This window comes from Rhineura floridana, chromosome 4, assembly GCF_030035675.1.
Source record: "Rhineura floridana isolate rRhiFlo1 chromosome 4, rRhiFlo1.hap2, whole genome shotgun sequence".
Classification (NCBI taxonomy): Eukaryota; Metazoa; Chordata; class Lepidosauria; order Squamata; family Rhineuridae; genus Rhineura; species Rhineura floridana.
The window spans coordinates 147387190-147404511 of record NC_084483.1 but is presented as its reverse complement, the minus strand read 5'-3'; the positions used below and the strand labels follow the sequence as shown (position 1 = coordinate 147404511).

At 43.4% G+C, this 17322-nt stretch overlaps 1 protein-coding gene across 3 annotated transcripts in view; it reads right to left on the bottom strand.

Annotated features, from left to right (window-relative positions):
• Positions 1–10130, bottom strand: part of CRIM1 (cysteine rich transmembrane BMP regulator 1) — a 269320-nt gene extending 259190 nt beyond the window's left edge. For 2 of the 3 annotated variants that reach the window (XM_061624691.1, XM_061624692.1), the window contains exon 1: positions 9305–10129. In XM_061624691.1, coding sequence (XP_061480675.1) covers positions 9305–9656 — 352 coding nt within the window. In that variant the 5' untranslated portion in view covers positions 9657–10129. Of the gene's footprint in view, positions 1–9304 lie in introns of all 3 variants that reach the window. The other variant, XM_061624693.1, reaches the window with a different exon arrangement.
• Between the last annotated feature and the right edge of the window lie 7192 nt (positions 10131–17322).

The following is a 17322-nucleotide window of genomic DNA, read 5'->3' as shown; positions in this document are numbered from 1 at the left end:
GACTTGAAGGCACATAATAACAATATAATAAACAGCTGACTTAAAGGACCACTCTATTGATCTGCTTGAACAAATAGCAGATCCATCTACATGCGCACTAGTTCCTTAAAAAGCAGCAAAACTGGTTTGTCTGGGTGCAGTTTGAGAAGAATCTGCACCCAGCTGTTACACATCTTTATTGTTTGATTGGAATATTCCGAGCCCACTGCTGATGTCAGACCTTTTAGGACCACCCACACCAAAGCGTTTCCAAGGAACACACCTCGGAGTCGCAACAAGTTGATTGACCAAACAGTTTTGAAGTCAGTGTGAAGCTGGCTTGAAGTGAAAATGCATTTGATCTCAAAAATCCCAGAATTTGAGTAAAAAGGGGTGGAGTGTGACTAATGATGTGTGTCCCCAGTTTTACGCACCGAAGCAGTATAACTGCAAGTGTGTCCATAGCCTCAGGCTCAGTTTATTGGCCCTCATCCAGCCCACCAATGCACAAAGAAATAGAGCCAAGTGTCATTAGCATACTGAAGATATTGTGCTCCTAATTACTACTCCCAATTGCTTCATATAGATTTTAAATAGCACTGGGCACAAAACAGTAGTCTATGGCACCCCACAGTATAATAGTGCTACTCTCTGGAAGCAGCCCTGCAGGTAATAGGGTAACTACTGAAGAACAGTGCCTTCAACCCCAACCCACAGAGCCGATGCAGGGGGATACCATTATTGATCATATAAAAAATCACTGAGAGATCAAGCAAAAATAAGTGTTACACCCCCGCCAATTTGATCCCAAAGCCTGGTCAAAACACAGACTGGTAAGGGTGAACATATCAGTTTCAACCAAGGCCACCTGTAATCAGCGCTACCCTCTCAAGCACCTTTCCCAGAACAGGGGTATTTCCATTTGGGTAGAAATCATCACTTGCCATTGGATCCAGGACAAGCTGTTTTCAGGAGTCATGGAATGGTCACGCTGCCACCTCCTCCAAAGTGGTGAGCACCATTCCCTTGCATAATGACACATCAATCACATCCTAGGCTTATCCGGTCAAACACACACACACACGGCTGGTTTTAATCAGCCAAGAGGTGCATGTGTCAAAAGGGCAAATTATTGGACACATTGCTACAGAAACTTTATCCAGTAACTTAAACTGATCTCACAACATTCACTCAGATGGTATTGTTGGACACCAACAGATTCTACAACAATGTCAATATTATTATGGAGACACGTGACTTTCTTAAAGTGTCTTGCAATTCACAGTGGGTTCCAGAGGTATATATTGCTTCATTTGCAGGAGCAGATAACAGCTGCCTAACTACTCTGAAAAACTCAGCTGAGTAATGGAGGAAGCAAAGCAGGCCTTTTTTGCTTTCTTCACTGCCATGAACTAGGCACAATTATGAGTTCTAATGTTCATTCAGATTCAGAATATGTCTTGTACCATTTGCATTCCAGTTGTCTTCTGGATAATTTCATAGACCAAAATACCAATGGTTTGTCATTATATATAAATTCTGTGTGCTGGCTAATCATAGTTCGTTGTAATCACTGAATCCCTACTGTTCTCCTGGCTACAGAAATAAAAAAGTGGTTCAAAAAGGAAGCCACGTTTATGGCTAAGTGACTTTCACTGGTGATTTCAGAGACCTCTGCCTCCCTTCTCATTCTCCCTGAAAAATGGAAATGGACTGCCTTCAAGTAGATTCTGACTTATGGCGATCCTATGAATAGGGTTTTCATGGTAAGTGGTATTCAGAGGGGGGTTACCATTGCCTTCCTCGGAGGCTGAAAGGCAGTGACTGGCCCAAGGTCACCCAGTGAACTTCATGGCTGTGTGGGGATTCAAACCCTGGTCTCCTAGGTTGTAGTCCAACACCTTAACCACTACACCACACTGGCTCTCTCATTCTTCCTAGCAACAGGAAATTTTCCCTGCCCATCTCCTCACTGACAAACCTTCCCCTTCCAGATCAGCTGCATAGCTCCACAGTATCCTTCCAAGGACATACATTTTAAAGGGACCACACTTGCTTTTACCTTTATCTAACAACAGATACATATTAAGAGCTCATATTTCTTCATACCAGTTCAACCAATGCAATTGCAGTCTGACCTTAAAGCCTACCTCAACTAAAAACTTCCACTAAAATCTGTTTCTATACACCCACTTTCTTTTACATCCTAAGGACCCAAGGTAATGCTAACATTTGTTCTTCTGCTTGCTTGCCAGTCAAGTTTTAGTATTGGGGGGAAATGTGTCTTAGTTGAAAAGATGGTCATATTGGAAAATATTTTTTGTTTGGAAGGGTTGGGAGGAAATAGTTAAGAAAGAGCTAATATGCCTTTGTGAGAAGCGCCTAGAAATGAGGGAATGAATCTTTATGACTTTTTTTTTTTGCTTAAATGCTGAAAGCTGCCAAAGATCTCTCAAGAGGAGAGTTTGCGTTCCCTATCCCGTTTCTGGAGTCAGCCAATGGTACTTACACAGTGACATCTTAGCACTCTGTGGACAACACAACGGGCTCTGGTATAGCAGCCAGGTGTTCACTGAGGTGGCAGATGATAGAAGACCAACATTAGGAAAAACAAACCAATTTGCTTGGGTGTCTGTAAGCTGCATCCTGGCTTGTTCAACAAATCAAGATTAAAAAAAAGTGACTTAATCTTAAGTCTGAATGTGGCCATTATAGCCCCATGTTTTAGATACAAGAAAGAGGAGACCAACATCAGCAGCAGCCAAACATGTTTCGATATTACTACAAAGACTGCATTCCAACCATTTTTATGATATATAAATAACCATATAGGTTAGTTACATTCACAACTAGAAAACCAGGGTCAAATTATATGTGACATTAGCTGCATACAAGCAGTTAACATGCATGTTTCTTATTTAAACAGCCTCCAAAGGGATGGGGGGGAGAGAACACAAAAATTGATCATGGTGTGTGAAGAGAGAGATCTAAGCCTTTTCTTCACTAAAGTCCCAACAAAAACCCCCCAAATATATTAACTTTGGGAGGAACACAATCACTAATGCCAATGGTGGAAGCCTTCCCTGAGCTAATAGCTGGGGAGGGCTCATCAGGAGTGCAAAGGAGGCTGGTGTTTTTTAAAAATCTTCCCATGCACAATTCTTCTCATTCAACAAAACAAACCTTTTTTTAAAAAAAGAACACTAATGTCCAAGATATTTAACAAACAGAAACAATGGAATAAAGTCTGCCTGGTTCACAACAGAATCCTAAGCATGAGTTCAATAGGATTTGCTGTCCAATGAGTGTGCTTGGGACTGCAGTCTTGTATTTTACTTCAAAATTTCCAGCAAAATTACTGGAGAACTGGGAAGTTCACAGGGCTAGTCCGACTAGCTACTAGAAAATACTATGCATACATTTACTCTCATTTTCAAGGTATCTCTGCCAACTAGTGCATCTCTGTGTTTTCCATATACATTATAGTATAGAGTAGACGTTTCACAATTGTTATGTGGACATAAACATTCTGACACAGCTGATGCTGTCTCAAACAGGGATAGAACTTCTGAATTTTCTTCCAGCTCTATAGTTTTATAAGAACTGGAACTCTTAGCTTATCATTCTGTTAACACAGTACCTTCTTGATTATGTTGTGGTGGTGGTTCTCTTTCTCTTATTGTTTGTTCCTTATTTTGTACAGAAAATGTCTTAATAAAAAATATTTTAAAAGGTTGAATACAATAAGCAGTCATCCATACTGACTTATGGTACCATGACTGCTGTTATGTCTGCAGTAGGATCAACAAACCTATTTTTTCCCAATTTAAGAGTTTTTACCACATGCATGCAAAAAGAGTAGATTTCTTTAAATCACAATTCTGAAAAGCTGTCTGTCTTTATTTGGCAGCACAATCTGTTGAATACAGCTTCTTAAAAGGCTAGTTTTTACAAGCTATGTGCAACAAAGTTTTGGGGCAATCAGAACCTCCCAATGAAGAGGATAAAAAATATTAAGCCTAAACTCTCAATCCAGTTGAGTACTGAAGTCTCAAAACAGTTCTGAATACTGCAAGCAATATTCACACAAAAGCAGCACGCAGAAGCTTAAGCCAGACTGATTTCATAGCAAACAGATTTGCTTGAACAGGCTGCCACATAATCCTGTTTTTTAAAAATGTTGCTTTATCTACAGTTGTGCTTAAGAACAGCAGTCAGTTGCAGCATCAGACTGTATTCAGTTACAGAATGCTTAATGAAGTTAGCATTCTGGAACCATACAACTTTTACATTCCAAAGTACTTCTTTAGAAATCAGTACATATGATAGAGGTGCTGTATGCAAATACAGCCTTTGAAGTTTAACAAGAAAACAAGCAAGATGTCAGAGGTAAGACTGAAGGCATTTCTACCCTAAAGACTTCTAAACCAACTTAACAGTCCTCCTATCTTCTCTGAAAATGTTCATTGTGGTAGTGAACTAGCAATCTCCAATAATTCTAAATATCTCACACAATTGCAATTTCCTGAATTCTCTGAGAAAAGCCATGAGAAAATAGAATAAAAATTATACATGTTTATAGTGTGGATCACGGTTTCAGACTGAGGGTCATATTCCCTTGTGAGGTTGGACAGAGCCAGAGGCAAAAAGTGGGTGGAGAAACAGATGTTACTCTTACCTTTGGATGTTAAGCTACATTCCAGCCACAAACATTCAGAGATGTCTACAAACACACCTCCATCCAGGCAAGCAAGAGGTATCAATAAAGTTTAAGGGTACATTCCAGACAGGCAAAACCACTTGAGCAGATCACAGAGGAGGGGCAGTAAGCTGTGTGGTCTAAGGAAAATCCACAAGGCTGGACAGAGAGGCCTGAAGGGCTGACTATGGTCTCCAGGCCTGAGGTTCTCCATCCCTGGCATAGTCACTGCTTTTGCAACAGTGATTGCGTTTTGCGATAGTTCGTTCACCAAACTATTTCTAAACTATATCACCAAAGGAAACCAAACTATTTCTAAACAGACACTTCCAAGATGATTGTTGACAAATATTAGACTAATTTCTATGGCAAAGACTGAACTAGTAGTTCAAATAGTAGTTTATGTCCACAAGTCAAAGCCAGCATAACCAATGGTCAGGGATAATGGGAACTGTAGTCCAGCAACATCTGGAAGGATACAAGGTTCACACCACTACTTTACAGCTATGTATTTCTCCAGCGAAGTTTAAACATATGCTTATTGGAATCACATGAATGAGATTGCTCAGAAGTTTCTCTCCAGTCGACCATATTCAGCACCAGTGTGTCCTCAGTAACTACAGTGCCATAAAAGTTTATTTTGAATGAAATGCCCCTGATGTCAATATTGTTTAAGCAGTTTAAAGTTGTTCCTTACTTATTGCTTATATGAAGCTGTATGAAATTTCTTATGTGAATTCATATAGATGCTAACCAATAACACCTTCTACAGTACTTGCATGAGGGTGCTGTTTTGTTTTTACAGTATGATACCTTTGTTTTTAACATTCCTGTAAGTTGCTTTAAGATCTTTGGATATCAAGTGACTAATAAATCTAACTATTATTATTATTATACTTTGGGTTGTATCCAACTAAGTGCTACTCAGAGTAGACCCACTGAAATTAATGAATCTAAGTTAATCATGTCTATTAACTTCAATCAGTCTACTCTGAGTAGGACAGGGCTGAATACTACCCCTTATCACAAAGGAATCAAGATTGGCAGAATACCAACAGTATTAAATCTTTCTTCAAAGAACCTTTGTGCCATGAAGCCATAGCTAGAAAGAAACAGAACACCACAATGGTGAATCTACAAAATAGAACATGGGAGTACAGCTACAGAACAGCAGGCAGAAGCGTTCCCAGTCATGGCGGGATTAGAAATGTGAAGGCCCAGGAAAAAAACCAGAATTCCGCTCCTTTCCATCCGGCACCAAAAGGGGTCCGAGCAGGAGCGTTTTTGCGCAAGGAGAGTGGGAAGTAGGGCAAGAAGCCACTTCCGGGAGTACTAGCGGTGAGTACCCTGAGGCACTTTTCAGGTGATCGGTTATCCCAGAGACTTGCACACAGGGCTGTGGGGCAGGGTATGGGTCACTGTTGAGGTTAACCTGTGTCACTCACCTGGAGTTATGGGGCTTCAGGGAGGCGAGTCAGGAAGACCTCCCTCCACACCTGAAGGGTGTGGCAGGGGGGAAAGAGCTGGAAGCATGGCCAGCTTGACTCTCTGCGGGGTAGGCTCGCCCGGGGAATGACAGGCTTAGGAGCCTGACAGGGATTAATGGATTTCCCGCACATGTTTCCAATACCCTATGCAGTTTACTGGTTAGAAATGTTTTAAGTTCTTGAGTTCTTATGTACTTAAGTTCTTAAGTTATAGTTAATAAAGTGGCCCTAGTTTACCCCATACATGTGTCTGCCTCATTTATTTCCCACCTCTTTGCACAAAACTTTGTGGGAAGAAACTTTTTTTTTCCAGGAGAAAAAGTGGTTTCTTCCCAAAAATTTTTGGTTTTTTTCCACATCTTCACATTTCTAGGATGTATACCTTTTATAAAATGGGAGTGCACACCTAATACTGCTATATGAAATGTTTTGTAACGGGTATTATATTTTGTTTTCTGTCCAGAACACTTTAAAAAGTCTTAGTGTTAAGCCACCATGCCATTACAAAAATATTAGTCTGCCAGTGTTTCCTTCAGTCTATTTAACATACACTGCTTTCAGTAGATTTGAGAATACTATTTGCAACAACTGCCAATTTAAGCATGATCCATATTAGTAACTGTTGGACTGAGAACACACTTTTGGCTATGTCAGTGTTTTTCATGAGCCCATCTCAAAGCTTTAAAAAGAGTTCCACATTGTGACCAGTAGGGGTCATTTCAGTATAAAAATTGTATTTGAAAACAGATTGAAAAAAGAAAAGATTTGTAGAAATATGAAAAACTACTCTTTTGTGGCAAACAGGCTTTCTACAGATTTCATGTCAAGACTGTTCCCAGTAAAGCTTTGCTGTGTCAACAGCTGAAAAGAAACATTAAACTCAAGCACTAGTTCCAGTTCAATTGTTGGAACCATTAGCAGATTTTTAGCTTCAATATTCTTATGTGCAAGCTCAAAATAATCTTATAAACATGTTGCTAAATTCAAAGTTAGCTACCAAGAATTTAGCCCAACTGCTAAGTGATTTATATGGCAATAATTTTGCTAATTTCTGTCGACTGTTTTTGTGGGATAGTTGTAACAAGGAGAGCTGGTCTAATGTCAAGCCCACCAATTGAAGTCTCTTCTTGAGAGACTCTCCGTATTATTTTCAACAGGGGAATGCCAGATGTGCTTTTTGCTGAAGTCCAGCATTGCATCACTTCTAAAGAATTATAATTTTCCTAAAACTGCCAGAAAACTCTACACTGCTATACGTTAAAGGAGACACGTCAAAGCATAATTTCCCTCTAATATAACATTAAGTTGTAGTTACGCAATGTGCAACAGCTTAAGAGAAGCTCTTTTCCACAACAGCTATTTATTTACAACTCACTATGTTTATGCGATTCAATTATATTTACACGATGTAAAGAAATCACAACCCCAGACAAGTTTATTTAAAATAAACGTAAAAGCCTGACAGATCTATCCTGACCTCTCATGTCAATAAAACCGACTGAAGGTGTGGGGAGGAGAACAAACTGGTACATCCAAACTAAGAGTAGCAAAATGAAACAATGGCCGAATGTATATACCAATTATGCTTAGATGTCTTTTGGGGGGGATACAAGGGAAATAGCTATCTTGAAACAGTCGGGGTGTATGCCTTTTTACGACTCTGCTACTGTTTCTCCAGAGGAATTTCTGAACTCTCTGCAGCCCTCTAGCGGATCACCCTTATTTTAAGTAGCCAATGGAAGGAGAGAGGAAGGAAAATGTTCCCTATACATTTTGATTCTCATCTGCAATACTGTCTCTCATACTTTCCCAATGGCTAAAGAGGTGATAACAGAGAGACTGAACTCTCTTATATCACTTATACAGACAGCTACCAGGCAAAATAGTCATATATTTCCAATTATATGACTCCACCCCATTATGAAGAAAACTGACATAAAATACAAATTGCAGCCAATGGGATTTTCCTCAAGAAAATGAAAGGCACAATGATACATAAAGCGATGGGAATAAACATTTTAAGAAGTGCAATAGATGATCACTGTCTGTTTCTTTATTGATTCAAGAAATGTCATGCAACATTGACCACAAGTAATTCCAATTCAAAAGTCTGAAAGGAAAGATGCCAATTTGACATTTTTAAACACATTAGAAGCTTAACCAATATGGTCTAAGGCATAAAATGACTCTTATCAAATATTGCCTGTATGCTGTTTCTTAAAATATATCACTAAAGAAAAATGATGCAATCATGATTACCTTAAAAACTGTAACTGCAGAAAAGTTGGGTTGCTACTTGACAATCAACAGCCATCTGCTTGCACATGTGGATTGAAAAATCAGACACAGAGGACCGCAGCCCTAAATACATTTACTAAAAAGTCTAACTGACTAGGTGTAAAACTTAGTCAAGATTGGCTGCAAAAGCTGATAGAAAAAAGCAGATGAAGTCAAAGAAACAGCAAATTGAACCATTAGGACCAGATGCCTAAATTAAAAAGAATAAGGAATGACCTTTTCCCCATTTAAAAATTGCTTTTATTTACATGCCCTAGTTCAAAATTCAGTTGGGAACAATAGGCAAAGAGAGTGGGAAATGTAAAGGAGGAAACAGAAAGAGAAACACATCCACCTTAGGAGAAACCAATAGCTTTAATATTGGCAATACACACGCGTCCTCACACTACTCGGCGATTAGAGAAAGGACCCCCCCCCACTCTCGTTTTTGTTTTTGAAACTATGGAGATTAGGGGAGGAATATCTCCATTTGATGTGGTAAAGTATGGAAAATAACCATGATGAAGGGGGGGGGGTGAAGAAGATAAAAGCCAGAACATGTATTCGAATGATCAAGGAACACGCCACACTAGGAAGCCCCCACCTGTCCTTGGAATGTAGCTACCAGTTTTCAAGGTACATTCACCCTAACAGTATATTGGGAAATGGGAGTGACGAGTGGGGCGAAACCACCGAGGCACCAAAATACTTTGAGGTGAAATTAGCAGAAGGGAAGGGGGTCTGACAAAAGCCCCAATTCTTCCTCCCGCTCCTCTTTTGTCAACCCCAGCCTTTCCCGCACCTCCCAAGACACGCGCTGTTTCGCTCCGCTGTCTAGAGGAAGTGGTCCTCTGCTTTTTACCTTCACAGACGCCGGCTTCGTACTCCGTGAGAGAGTCCCCGCTGAGCGGCGGGCGGATCACACATCGTAGCCCGCGGTCGCAGGCGCCGTGGAGCCCGAAGAAGCCCCCGCAGCTCTCGTTGCGTTGCCGGGCGCACATGAAACAACAGCCACAGATATCCAGCACGACGCCGCCGGGGCAGTTCTTGGGCTCCTCGCACCTGGATTCATCACAAGGCAGGCAGACAAACGCCCGCGTCCCGGACTCCCCCAAGAAGAGTATGGCCAGAAACAGAAGCCACCCCACCGCCAAATGCCAGCCGCCGCCGACACCCCGGCGCCTCCGCCCCGCCGAGACCGCTGCCAGGTACATCCCGGCCAGGGCCGAAAAAGACCCCCTCCCCCCCCCCGAGAGTCCACACGCAGTCCCTGAGTCCGGCAGAGAGCAGCCCAACCCCGGCTCCTGCTGCAGCAGCGGCGGAGACGCCTCTCTTCCTCCCCCGGCTCCGGCCCCTCGAGAAAAGTTTCCTCTCAGCAGCCGCGGCGGCGGCAGTGGGTCCAGCCAAACTTCGACTCCAGGCAGCTTCCCGCTCCTTTCGTCGTTTCCCTCCCAGTGAGGAAGCGCTTTCCGATCTTCTTCGTTGCTCGCCGTCGGGTTGGCCCGCCGATCTCTCCAAAGCCTTCTGTCTCCCCTCAGTGGCCCCGCGCGCGGCTACTACGCAGCTACTATAACGGGCGCCAGAAAGAGCACGAGACAAGCCGAAGCAGCTCCACCAACAACTCGCCGCCCGACTCCGGACTCTTTTGCAGTCTCAGACTTCTCACAGCTTCCAGCATTCTACCCCTCCCTTCGCCTAGTCACGCGCCATTGGGTAGCGTCGCGCCTAACACCGCCCAAGGCTGCCTTCCCTTCATCATCATTGGATGCTCCTCCCAGCTTCGCGCCGCCCTATTCCCAAGTCTTTTTCTCTGTGGTGGAACTAGAAGAGGCATTACAGGTTGGGCCCCACGGCGATTGCCTTCCTCTTTCCTCCCGCCTTCCCTCTCACCTCGCGCTCTACCACCTCCTCCCCATCCCACCCCCCGCCCGTGGCGCTGAGTTCTTAGAGGCAGGCCCGGAGACCGACCAACCGGCGGTCAAACGAGATGACCAGCCAGTCAGGGGGAAAGGCAATCGCCGGTGAGAAGTGCCCTCATTAAAAAAAAGGGCTCCGCGGATTGTAAAGGAAAGAGACAGAAAGCAAGATTGCGGGCGTGTGTGAATCAAACGTTAACCCGAAGCCGGCAAATCATCTGTGGGGAATAAAACCCACTGAATTTAGTAGTATTTCTTCCAAACACGTTTCAACAACCCGTTCCAAACGTACATTTGGTGGGACATTCTCTGCCCCGTCCCCGAATGTCAAGACGAAAAGCGCAGGTGAGAAAGGAGAGCTAGCGCTTGCTCCTTCCAGGACGGTCGCTGCCTCCACTCGCTCGGCTGTGCTCGTTCTCCGTGCAGTGTCTGAGAATGCTCTCGCTCGCTGTGGGAGAGTTGCGGCTTCCTGCTGCGCCACCCAGAGGGAGAGCACATGAGGCAGCTCTGAGCCGTCCCAATAAGCTCTGCTTGCTTGGTTACTTGTCGTTCTCTGGGTGACGTTGCAGTTGGGATTGAGTGCAGCAGGCACTGCAGTGCTGCCCAGACAAGAGAGCGCATAGGGGCTAACAAATAGAAGCTGCAGGCTTGTTTGCCCTCTCCCTCTGGGCAGTGAAGAGGACAGCCGCATTACCCAAAGAGAGCTACCAGACAAGCACAGCACTTAAGTGAACTCTGGACGGCATGGTGGGCCCAGTCTAATAGCTGCAGGGCACAGAGGGATCCTGCAAGTGAGCTAGCAAGTGGCAGTGACTGTTGCCACTTTCGTTCACTTTTGTCACCTACTCCCTCTCTCCCAACACCACCCAAGATATCCACACTGCCCAGAAGAAGCAGGGAATGGAGATGTCCCCTGCCTCCACTTAACTCCCCAATAGTCTGTTGCTGATTGGGGCAGCAATGAAGACTAGTGGGCCCAGTGCCGGATTTAGACTTGGTGAGGCCCTAAGCTATATAAAGCTTGCAGGCCCTTTGTTAAAAAATTACATCATTCAGTACACATAAAATTTTAAAAGCCCCCCCCCAAAAAATCTGAAATTTTTTGAGGCCCCTGCGGATTGTGAGGCCATAAACTGTAGCTTGTTTAGCTTATGCCTAAATCCGGCACTGAGTGGGCTTCTTAGGCCTAGTTCCAACCACTGCAGTGACTAGAGAGGTTAGGAAGCAAGCAGGTTACAAATGAGTGGAGATAGCAGAGGCAAGATGCACACCTTAATGTGATGAGGGGGTATGAGAGTGTCAAAGAAGCTAAGAGCAATGCCATCAGGAGTCATGACAAAGGGGCTAGACTCCTAGCAGGGACACCCAAGGCTAAATGGTCAAAGCTGAGACACCAGGCTAAGATGCATCAAAACTCACAGGAAAGCAATGGTAAACCACCTCTGAATACCTCTTACCACAAAAACCCAATGAACAGAGTATCCAAAATGCAACACAAGATAGGGCTGGAAGATGAGACCCCCAGATCAGATGACACTCAGCAAACTACTGGGGAAGAACAGACAAGTATGAGTAGCACTGTGACTAATGATGCAACTGGGTCAAAACCGAATGGAAGCCCAGAGGCTGATGCTCACAGATGTGAAAGGAGTTGTATGATGTACACAATAGGAACATGGAATGTGAGAAGCATGAGCCAGGGAAAGTCAGAAATTGTCAAGCAATAAATGGAATGCATCAACATTATAATACTTTGTGTGAGTGAATTAAAATGGATGGGAATGGGACATTTTCAATCAGGCTACTACAAAATATTTTATGCAAGTACTGAGAAATTAAAAAGAAACAGGGTTGCTTTAATATTGAGAAGTGATGTAGCTACAGCAATTAGGAACTATAAAACAAGGTCTGAGTGAGTGATATCAATGAGATTAAACAGGAAACCTATTAATATAACCATCATCCAAGTCTATGCTCCAATGGCAAACACAAAGGAAGAGGAAATGGAGAGATTTTACACAGAAGTACAGGAAGAAATCAACCACACACCAAAACAAGATGTTCTGAAAATCATGGGAGACTGGAATGGAAAAGTAGGGAACAGAGAAGAACTAGAAATTGTGGGGAAATTGGGCTTAGGAGACAGAAATTAAGCAGGAGAAAGACTTATTGAATTCTGTGAAGCCAATTTGTTTCTTGCGAATGCATTTTTTGAGCAACTGAAAAGATGACTGTACACGTGGACATCACCAAACGGTCAATATAGGAATCAAATTGATTATACAATTGGTAGCAGAAGATAGAGAAGTTCCATGCTTTCTGCAAAAACAAGACCAGGAGCAGACTGCGGTACAGATCGTGAACTGGTAATATTGAAAATCAGAGTAAAGCTAAATAAGAGCAACAAAGCAATCATAATGCCAAAATACAATTGAAATAACATTCCAGAAGAATATAAAGATCAAATAAGGAACAGATTTGAGGCTTTAAATTTAGTTAATAGACACCAGAAGAACTATGGGTTGAAGTCAGAGACATTATCAGGGAAGATAATGGACTGCCTTCATGTCGATCCTGACTTATGGTGACCCTATGAATAGGGTTTTCATGGTAAGCGGTATTCAAAGGGGGGTTACCATTGCCTCCCTCTGAGGGTAGTCCTCTTCAGCTGGCTAGGGCCTGCACAGCTTGCCACAGCTGCACAAGCCAGCCCCTTCCTTGTCTGCAACTGCCAGCTGGGGGGCAACTGGGCTCCTTGGGACTATGCAGCTTGCCCACGGCTGCACAGGTGGCAGGGCACGTAACCCCTGAGCCACTCACTGTGGGGTGATCTTTAGCTGGCCCTTGACACCCAGGAGACATGAGCAGGGATTTGAACTCACAGACTCTGGACTCCTAGCCAGGCTCTCCTCCCCACTATGCTATACCAGCTCCATATGCAAAAAGACAATACCTCTAGTTAAAAAGAGAGAAAGACCTCAATGGATGACTGAAGAAACTCGTAAAATGGTTAAAGAAAGAAGGAACGCAAAAGGAGAAACAAGGTCAGAACCCTAAATGCAATAATACAGTGACTAGTACATAGGGACAAAGAGAACTATTACAATAGTTATTGTATAGAAATAAAAGAGGACAACAAAAAAGGTAGAACAAGAGACCTATTCCTAAAGATTACAGAAATTAAGGGAAATTTAAACCAAGAGTAGGGATGTTGAATAATCAACAGGAGAACACACTGACTGACCGAGATGAAATAAAAGGAAGATGGAAGCAATACACTGAAGAACTATATAAAAGAGATGCCAGGATGACAGATTCATTCATGGAGGAATGGTATGATGAAGAACCACAAATTTTAGAATGTGAGGTGAAAGTTGCTCTTAAGATACTTAGAAGAAACAAATCACCAGGAACACATGGTATACCAATAGAGTTGCTATGAGTTACTGAGACTGAATCTGTCCAAATTTTGACAAAAAATTGTCAACAAATATGGAAAACTAAACAATGGCCCACAGATGGGAAGCGTTCTATACATATCCCAATTCCAAAGAAAGGGGATCCCAGGGAATGCAGTAATTATTGAACTATTGGCTTAATATCCCATGCAAGTAAAGTAATGCTCAAGATTCTACAACAAAGGCTCTTACCATATATGGAGCGAGAAATGCCAAATGTCCAAGATGGATTTAGAAAAGGAAGAGGTACCAGACATCATATCGCAAACATACATTGGATAATGGAATGGGCCAAGGAATTTCAGAAGAAAATCACCCTGTGGTTTATAGATTACTGCAAAGCCTTTGACTGTGTGGATCATGAAAAACTATGGAATGCTTTAAAAGAAATGGAGGTACCACAGCATCTGATTGTCCTGATGCGCACCCTATACTCTGGACAAGAGGCTACTGTAAGGACAGAATGTGGAGAAACCGATTGGTTCCCAATCGGAAAGGGTGTAAGACGGGTAGATTTTATCACCCTATTTGTTTAATCTATATGCAGCACATATCATATGGAAAGCGGGATTAGACCAAGGGAGGGAGAAATATCAGTAGTTTATGTTGTGGTGCTAAATTAGTTAAGCAGAGAGTAACAGTGGTCTGAAATGCGAGTGTGCCAGTGTGTGCGTGCGTTTACCTAAGAAAGCAGGCTTTTACCCTGCATTAGGATCACTGAGACTTAAGACTTAGTAAAATAAGAAAAGCTACTTTATTTATAGAAATACTTAGTAGATAGAAAGGCATACCTAGTTCTAACTACCTAAGTTGGAGACGCAATACCCAGGCGTGGGAATTGCCCTCATAGCTAGGAGAGAGAGAGCAGAGACAAAGGTGAGGTGTCTCCTCTCTCCCAGACAGTGGAGAAGAGAAGAGAGGGTGAAAGGAGGAGGGGCAGATAAGCTTCCCTAAAGACATATCAGTCTAACAAGGGAAGGACGTCAGAGCATCACAGGTACAGGTAATCAAGCCTATCCATCTGGAGGACCCTAACTCTATCTCCCTTCTGGAACATAAACAAAAGAACAAAACAAGAGTTGCTCTTGCCCCACTTCCAACAGTTTAAAATGTGCAGACCATACCATGCTACTAGCGGAAACCAGTAATGATTTGAAATGAATGCTGATGAAAGTTAAAGAGGAAAGCGCAAAAGCAGGACTACAGCTGAACGTCAAGAAGACTAAAGTAATGACAACAGAAGATTTATGTAACTTTACAGTTGACAACGAGGAGATTGAACTTGTCAAGGATTATCAATACCTTGGCACAGTCATTAACCAAAATGGAGACAATAGTCAAGAAATCAGAAGAAGGCTAGGACTGGGGAGGGCAGCTATGAGAGAACTAGAAAAGGTCCTCAAATGCAAAGATGTATCACTGCACACTAAATCAGGATCATTCAGACCATGGTATTCCCCATCTCTATGTATGGATGTGAAAGTTGGACAGTGAAAAAAGTGGATAAGAGAAATATCAACTCATTTGAAATGTGGTGTTGGAGGAGAGTTTTGCAGATACCGTGGACCACAAAAGACGAATAGTTGTGTGTTAGAACAAATTAAACCAGAACTGTCTAGAAGCTAAAATGATGGAACTGAAGTGTATTGCCCCGGCCTGGTTGGAAACTCAGGTTTCCAAGATACCAGAGAAATGAATAAGGCAGACACACACCAGCAGGTTTACTTAAAAGGAGAGTGTTTATTGGATAACTTTCAACCCGCAGGTGTTCCCAATAAGGTGGAACAGGCTGCCAGGCTCTGCACGAACGTGGACCAGTCTGAACCCCGAACTGGGCAACCAGGAACCCTTTTATAGGATACATGTTTACAGCACAGTAATGAGCAACTAATTACTACAAAGGATTAAGTCACGGCTTTCCTAGCATAGCCCTCCAGTGATGGAGGCTCTTTCCCAGGGTCATACAGCATAACAATAGCTGATAAGCACAGTCTCTAGCTTCCTGGTGGGGAGTTAACTACTCCCAAGTCTATACTATCTGGTTAACAAGGCACCTTCCCAGCATCACACAGCACTCTTGGCAGAGCATCAGACTGGAATACCTATTAGCAACCTCAGATTAGGCCCCAGGTGGCTCTGAGCTCACATTGGCCATCCTTGACCCATCTCCCTGCTTGCTTAGATGCTGGGGGTGGAATACAAGCCCCCCATGCCTACAGGCAGCTATTATGCTGGTGAAGAGGCTGAGCATCTGCCCACGGGCCTGTACATGAGGTTATCATACTTTGGACACATAATGAGAAGACATGATTCACTAGAAAAGACAATAATGCTGGGAAAAACAGAAGGGAGTAGAAAAAGAGGAAGACCAAACAAGAGGTAGATTGATTCCATCAAGGAAGCAACAGACCTGAACTTACAAGATCTGAACAGGGTGGTTTATAACAGATGCTATTGGAGGTCCCTGATTCATAAGGTCACCATAAATCATAATTGACTTGAAGGCACATAACAATAGCAGCAGCAGAGGCAGGAAGGAGCTCCCTCCAGTCACTCTCTCTGCCTAGATGGTGGCATGCAACCGAGAAAGCTTCCAACCTCTGCATTGCCAAAAGCAGTGAGAGCAACTGAGTGAACAGATATGGCAGAATCATTTGCTCTTTCACCTGCCCTCTCCGTCCTGGCAGCAGTGGATATTGGGAGAAGGCAAGTGACTGATTGAGGGGAGCATAAGTGGAGTCTTCCATGGATCAGGCCAAAGGCTTCTCTAGTCCAGCATCCTGTTCTCACAGTGACCAACCAGACACTTATAGGAAGCCCACAAGCAGGACAAACGCCCAACAACACCCTTTGCACCCGTGGTCCTGAACAACTGGCATTTAGTGGTATACTGCCTCTCATACCGGAGGTAATACATAGTCATAATGGAGAGTAGGCGTTAATGGCCTCTTCTTTGTGGTATTGTTTAAATCCCTTTTTAACACCTGGTCTCAATAGCCAAGTCATCCAGAGGAAATTGTCTAAGAGGAGGTGAGCACTGTGGGCAGTAAGGAGCAGCTGCTTCTGCACAGTTCAGGTGGAGAGAGCAAGCATGTGCACTGGCCAGTAAGCAGTGGCAGGCAATCGCTTCTTGGAGCCATTACCATGTTCTCTTGAAGACTTGCATCTGTGCTCATTCTGGTGCAAGGAGCAGCCAACACTGTGTGAAGCACAGAGGCGAGCCGCTAATTAACAGATACCAGCCGCAGGCCAGACCATAAATTTGCCAGGTAACGTGTTATCATTTGGGAAGTGCTGAAGGGGAATGCAGAGAGTCAAGTCCTTAAGGTAGTCCCATGTCCATAAACCAAGAGATTCCAATCAGGCAGGGCAGGGTCCAAGGGTATGGGTCAACAGGAGAACTGGAGTAATGTCTGCAGCAAGGCTTGACATTGACTCTAGCCAGGAGTCTCCCTTTCCTTCCAGCCTTTTATACTCTGTGTTCTGGCCCAGGTGCTTACAATCAG